This window comes from Pseudogymnoascus verrucosus, assembly GCF_001662655.1.
Source record: "Pseudogymnoascus verrucosus strain UAMH 10579 unplaced genomic scaffold scaffold_2, whole genome shotgun sequence".
Lineage (NCBI taxonomy): Eukaryota > Fungi > Ascomycota > Leotiomycetes > Thelebolales > Thelebolaceae > Pseudogymnoascus > Pseudogymnoascus verrucosus.
The window spans coordinates 642214-649451 of record NW_017263653.1 but is presented as its reverse complement, the minus strand read 5'-3'; the positions used below and the strand labels follow the sequence as shown (position 1 = coordinate 649451).

The window sequence follows — 7238 nt, the reverse complement described above, 5'->3', positions numbered from 1 at the left end:
TCTGATTTGCCCGCTGTCTGCATGTTATCGGCGTCTGATGTCTGGAGTCTGTCATGTATGGCTCTTGTTTTGTGTCTTGGTGGTGAGTGAGATCCTACACTTCTGGAGTGGTAGTGGTAGTGGTAGGTGGTAGGTGGTAGGTGGTAATCGCTGATGTATGGTTTTTGTGTCTCTCCACCGCGACGCGTGCTATGTGTCTCGTACCTTACAGCGTGCATAAGCGTGCATTACATTACATACATACAAGGACGCACGCTCTGCTCCGGTCGGTAGTGCGTCGGACGCAGAGGGGGATCAACCACTCACAACTGTCAATATGCAGGTCTACCGCGGTAGGCACAGAGGCCGAAACGCGAGATTCCTGTTTCGTGGAGGACTAGAGGACTCCTTTCTTGTGCCTGCCTTATGTTCGTTCTTCCCCTTTCCTCTCTGCTTTACCTTCTCCTTTCCCCTGCGTACCTGCGTCCTTCTACCCGCCAACCATCCCGTTGTAGTACAGCCCGGCTGCGCTGTGCTAGGATTATCACTGTACTCCGTAGAATATTGGCAACAGATGCCGGGTGTGTTATGTTACAGTCGCAAGCACATACGCCCATACATCGGCCGTACATACATCCACCCATCTATCTAGACAAACATACATGGGAGTACTCTACAATACTTCCCATATTACACTTTCTCCCACTACCCTCTTCTAGCGCCCCAATACTCTCCCCTTAGCACTCTTTAGCACTCCTCCACTCTCTAGCACTCCTCCACCTTCGTCGATCGCGAAATTACAGGCCCGTCGCCCTCCTCCACCCAGACAATTCCTATCCCCACTCTGCCACCCACTCTGCCACCCACTCTGCCACCCACTCTGCCACCCACTCTGGTCTGCCACCCACAATCCCACCACCCACACCCGTCCGTACCTGCCTCTTGCCCTGTCTGTACCTGCCTTTGCCTGTCTACTGCCTGTCGTCACCCCCTGTCTACTCCTCCCATTGGAAAAAAATGTCGTGGAGCGGGGGGCTATGATTGCTATGATTGCTGTAATTGCTAGTACTGACCAGTTATCACCCACAGAGACGAGTACTCCACAGAGAGTCAGTCAGTCAGGTACGCACGAAAGATACTCATACTCTACTCCTCTCTGCCAGACTGAGCCTTGTCAGAACTGACCACCCGCTCTTCTGCTTCTCTTCCTTGAAGGCCCCCTACCCCCTAGACAAGCATTGGGGAGGGATCTCCGCCAACACCTCAAAGTACATGTTACTCCGTTACACTTTACACTACCACTACCACTACAAACTATAGTACACCTTAACTTTTTTGCCTGCCTATCCCCATTTTCCCATTTTGTATCTGTGCGCGCGTTTGTGTGTGTAGTGTGGTGCCTGTCTGTCTTGTCGGCTTGTATTTTTTATCTACTACACTTTACTGTACATTATTCTCCCCGACAAACCAAACGACCTCGACCCGACCTCGACAAAAACGACCTTCATTTTCGAACAAATCGCCCTCTCGCAGTCTGTTGTATATACTATTGACCGGAATTGGACATCCCACAGAGACACTGTTCCTCCCGAGTCTCGCAATCCAACTCCACTCCACGTCACTGCACAGCACTGCAGCTCGGACGGCAGACTCAGACTCAGACCCTCCATCGCCAAAGCGAGCCCACGGCCCCCCGTTTGTCCTCGACCGACTGCAGGTGACAGAACGCGAAATTCGCCATACACCTATACACTCACTCTCTCCCCTCGATACTAACTCGATTTCCAATTCGTTTGCTTTGAGGCGTGCAAACGGAGACGAACGAGTGAGTTGACTTGATATATACGACGACGACGTTGCTCTCTCTCGAGACGTTCGGCTGCTTGCGAGACTACACGACTCGACCCGACGACTGGATTACACTCACTTGGCACCGGTACTCGACTATCTACATGACGACGCGGATACATTGCTGCTCTACGCTCACTGCTACGCGTACGAGGGCGTGAGACGGCTGGATTGCCAGTTAGGGATATCTACTTTCGTTGAGAGCTACGATAAGCTCAGTTGAGGAAATATAATTTAAAGGGTGAGTGCAAGCAACTCCCCATCTCCAGCTTCCACCTCCCACCACAAGAGCTAACCCCTCTCCCCAGTCGCAGGCCACAACTTGCAAAACCACACTCACCATGAACCGCTTCCGCACCAAGAAGAAGGCCAAGGCCGCCGACGAGGCGCCCGCCCGCCCCTCCAACGATTCCGCAGCGCCCACATTGACACCCCTGAAACCGGCCATGACATTCCGCAGGAAGAAAGAGAAGAACGAGCCGCCGCCGCGCATGGAGCTCGATCTCGTCAACGCCCTCCCCGCCTCCGACGATTTCAGGACGAGTCTGCTCATGACGGGACTATCAGCCCGCTTCTCCATGCTGCGCGAGCAGGACGACCCGAAGTCGAAGATTGGAAAGGCCAGCGATGATAGTGTGCTCTTCCCAAAGAGACAGTCGCGGCTCAACGATTTCGGCTTCACGCCGCAGGGACTCAGTGATATTGCCGAGGTGGGATCGATCAGAGAGGCGACGCGCCGCCCGTTCGCGCTGGATAGGATGGATTCCTTCCAGTCGTCTGCGGGCAGCTCCGAGACCGACGCACAGGAGAGTATCATGTCGCGCGGCAAGCCAGCGGAGGGAAACAACCTCTTCGGCGGACGACAGAAGATCTACAAGATCCCCATGGGAGGATCGGCATCCATGAAGTCCCTCAACGGCACTGGCGAGTCCAGCGGGCTCGGAGGTCGCGCCCTCTACGGCGACGACGTGAGCCAATCCGCGTTCCAGAAGCTGAAGGAGCGTGAGCGCGAGGAGAGGGAGAGGGAGAGCGAGAGGCGCAGTAATGAGGAGGCGTATCGCTCGGAGTCGCCCCCGTTGGGGTATAATCGCAATCGCGAGACGTCGTCGACGACCTCGTCGGGACCGAATGGGACGCGTATGTCGACGGCGGCGACGTCGGTTACGTCGCAGCGCACGCCGTCTGTGACGGGGCAGAGTAGTGCGCCTACTACGCCTGCGGTGCCGGGGCCGGAGCGCTCGTTTACGAAGACGAAGAGATTGTATGAGACGGGTCTGGATCAGCATTTGCATACGCAGCAGTTCTCGGCTGCGAATAGACTGGATAATCTGTCGAGACAGGGAAGGAATCTAGGTGCAAGAAGCCCCTCGCCAGCTGGGTCGCCTGTCCCATCGCCGATTGAGGGACCGAGTTCCAACGCGGGGAGACAACAAAGGGTTCCGTTGAGCAGCCCGACATCACCGAATAACGGCGGATTCGACTTCGGCACCAAGCCGACTACCAAGGATGCGTTGAAGCCGTTTGTCACCACGCCACCCCTGAGTTCGCCTATCAGTGAAACCGAGGACAAGTCGGCTCTGCCGATCCAACCGAACGACAAGGGGAAAGCTACTGCTCTGGGAGCGTTTGCAAAGCCCGCACAGCCATATGATGAGAGGAAATACACGCAGAGGCAGCTCCAGATGCAACAAGGCCGCGAGACACCACCGCTCCGCAAACACGCACCCCCTCAGTCCTTCGTTCCAAACGCCGCCGGCCAGGATACCGCGCCACGCAACCGCGCGGGGTCGAATGCCACATACCAATCCGATGTATCGCGGTCGTCATCCACGCAGCGCGAATTCCAACCCCGTGAACGCATGTTCCCTCCCAAGAGAGAGCCGCCGCCAGAGCCCCAACCGCAGTCGGCGTCGATGGGATCGTTCCTCACGAGTCCTGGTGACAGTAGCGCGGCTAGCTCACCTAGGGGGAGTGGAGAGGCGACGGGTGCCGCGAATGCGTGGGAGCAGGCTGCGGCGTATGATGAGTTTGAGGTTCGCGCGCCTGCGCCTGCGATTGCGCCTGCGCCTCTGGCGGCAAGGAGGGTGGAGACGGAGCATCCTGCGTTTAGACAGGATCGGTTGAAGTTGAGGGATCTGGATGAGCAGAGGGGGATGCAGAAGATGGAGGCGCCGCTGCGGTCGCCTCCGCAGCAGCAGGCTAAGGTCCCCTCGAAGACCCCGGAGGATGTCAAGGTTGAGAAGACAAAGGTTGCATCGCCGCTAGACTCACCGACGCTGCCTGCCAGCGGACTGAGCGGGATCATCCGCCAACATCTCCGCAGCGAGAGTAACACCTCTTCCATCGGCGGCCCGCCATCCCCTGTTCTAGGACCGCAGTATCAAGCTGCGGATTACACCATGAACGGTAACCCCTGGGACGACACACCCGCCACCAACGCCACAGACAACGATTGGGCTCCCCACCCCAACATCTCCGCCTTCCAACAACCCGCTGCGATATCCAGCCCAGCAGCCACGCCTTCACACTTGACCCCTCGCGCCGCTTCCCCAGCGCCCTCGGATACGCCTTCATGGGAGAAAGCGATTAATCACCACCACAGCCGCGATGCATCCACCGAATCCCAACGCGAGCGCGAAGATTTCGCCTCCGAGCTCGCTGCGCGCCGGAAGCGCGTACAAGATAACCTGAGGAGTTTCGCCGAATCAGACAGCCGCTCCCAGTCCCCTGTTCGCGGGGGGATGGAGACGCCACCGCCGAACAGCGCGCAGCGCACGGCCTCAGGCAGCGGTGGTGGTGCCGGCCCGACACCGCGCTCAAATCATCTCAACTTCATGAAGGGGATGACGAGTCGCGAGTCCCTCGTCCCCCGATCACGGGATTCCTCAGCGGGTCCGCAGAGTAAGGCGAGGAAGATGCTCGGGATGAGCGGGGGGGAGAGGACCACGCCGCCGGGGACGCATTATGATGATCACCCGCACCCGCATAACCAGCAGGGTCCGCCACCGAGGTCGCATTATGATTCTGATTCCGCGGGGGGTGGGGGGTATGCTAGTAGTAATTATGAGAATTCTGCGCCGCCGCCGCCGAGGAGCGCGCCGAGGGGTCCTCCAACTGGTGGTGGTGGTGCTGGTGGGGCGGCGCCACAGGGGTTGAAGAGTTTTAGGGATAAGAGACGGGATGCGCAGAGGGAACGGGAAAGGCAGGTTATGAATCGTCATAGGGCGGGGACGGGGGGGAGTGATTCGGATGATTATTTTGGTGCTGCGGGGCGTCAGCAACAGCAGCAGCAGGGGATGCAGCAGCAGCCGAGGCAGAGAGCCGCGCCACACGGACAGGGCGGGAATGATAGACATCACCCTGCTATGAGGACGCGCTCGCCTAGTCGCGACGCGCCGCCTGTGAGCTATCGCGCGCCGAGGGCGGGGAGCGTGGAGAGTGGTGCTGGGAGTGGGGGGAGTAGACCGGGGACGAGGGAGAGGAGTGGGAGTAATGCTAGTGCGTCTGGGTATGGGGGGAGGGGTGGTGGGGGCCCGGGGCCGCAGCTGAGGGGGGGAGAGGGGGGGTTGTCGACTATTAATTCACCTACCTTCCCACCGCCTGCTGTCCCTTTTGCTGGGAACAACGGGGTGGGAAACGGTGCCCCGTCCCCGAGATCGAGGAGTGCGAGTCGCTCCCAAGCACAGCAGCAGCAGCAGTTTCAGGGGATGCAGTTAAACCTCGATTCCCTAGGGACAGCCTACAGCGCCGCCTCTGGGTCAAATAACTCCCCGCGACCGAGCCCGGTGGTGCCATTCGCGGTTAACTCCACGCCTGCGCTGGTTCCTACGCCTAATGGCTTACCTGGGGGTTCCGGACCGACGACACCGTTGACGCCTTCGTCGTCGAGTGGGTCGGGGTCGGCTGCTGCGGCTGCGGCGGCTATTGCCGCTGCTTCTGCGGCGAGCGCGGCGGCGGGTGTGGGGGGCGGGGGGAAGGGGAGGAAGAGGAGTGTTAATAAGAGGGATATCTCTGATCCGGTGTTTGTGTCTAGTACGAATAAAGTCTCAACCGTCGAATTACCCACCAGCCCCGTCAACTCCCAGCCTGTCGCTACGACGTTCGCGGGCATGGGAGTGGGAGAGGGGGAAGGGAAGCCGGAGGTTCCGGCGATGGATCCTAGGCGCAGGACGAGGACGGGGATGTTTTGGAAACGTCGCGATGTTTCGGCGGAGGGGAGTGATAGCGCTTCTGGATCGGGTGGTGGTGGTGGTGCGGGAGAAGTCCTGAGCAGTTCCGTCTTTGAGGGCGATGATGCGGCGGCAGCAGCAGTTGGACCGCGCGCAAGGCAGAGGTTGAGGAAGACGAGTAGTGAAGGCGGAAACCTTGCTGCTAGAGCGCGCTCGGCGGCTGGGGGTGCGGGGGGAGGGAATGGGGGGTTGACGGTGGAGAGGGTGCCTATGCCTGTTAGTGCTGGGGCGGGGGGGTTTCCTGGTAGGGAACAGGGGGAGGGGGGGGGGATGGGGGGTATGTTTTAATTATTTGTGAGAGGGAGAGGGAGACGGGGATAAAGGGGTAGTGGGGGGAAATGGGGGGAGGAATTTGGGGGGGGGGGATTGGGAGAGGCACAGCTGGTCTTGTGCTAAGGGGTATATTATATGTATTTGTGGCTATATGATGGCTTTGTAGTGGCTTGATAGATGGGGGGGTGTATGGAATAGGAAGTTTCTTGAATCTACTTCAACATTATTACTTGACTTAACTTGCATGAGTGAGAAAGGGCAAGGGCTGTTGTGTGTGTGAAACGAGCCGAGAAAGCGCATATTCTCGCTCGTAGCTGGGCGTGGCGGGCTGCTCGCTTGACATGTTCGCTCAAACTATTGGGGTGAAAAATGTATTTAAGAACACAACAGGACGAAGAGAGAGAGAGAGAGGAAGCAAGAGACTTTTGTCAGAACATTCACATTCCATGGGGTCTGGGTGGGGCTTGGCGATGGATTGATGGCGTGGCGCGTGGTGCGGGTGGGTAGGTTGGGGGGGGAGGTGAGAGGTGAGAGGTGAGCAAGGGAGGTGGTGGTGAGAAAGCGGGTGGTGAGAAAGGGGACGGCGACAGCAGAACCGCGTCGACAACGAGAGGCTCGACGGGGACTAGGTTTTCTAGGCTCTGTTCTCGATATCTTTTGTTTGAGACCGTCTTAACTTTTGTCTCGCTTCTCGCATCAGCAGGATAACCGGCGGTATCTCAGGCCATTTGAGGGCACACCTCATCCACCCTCCGTTACTTTCTTCATAGAACGTTTTTATGTAATGGTGTGAGTGGTTGTGGTGGGGTTTGTGTGGTTTGGGGGGTGTTAAGGGGAGAAGGGGGGGGGGAGGCTAAAGTAGTGCGGAGTTTTAGAGGCGGGGAAAATGGGGAATGGGGACTGGGGAAT

At 58.2% G+C, this 7238-nt stretch overlaps 1 protein-coding gene across 1 annotated transcript; it reads left to right on the top strand.

The window, feature by feature from the left end:
- Positions 1 to 1196: 1196 nt before the first annotated feature.
- On the top strand, positions 1197 to 6344 carry VE01_00860 (uncharacterized protein; the record flags this gene model as incomplete). The annotated part of the gene is made up of 2 exons (XM_018270388.2): positions 1197 to 2068; positions 2136 to 6344. Exon 2 carries the CDS (start codon positions 2169 to 2171, stop codon positions 6342 to 6344), a length of 4176 nt encoding a protein of 1391 aa, XP_018134654.1. The 5' UTR covers positions 1197 to 2068; positions 2136 to 2168.
- Between the last annotated feature and the right edge of the window lie 894 nt (positions 6345 to 7238).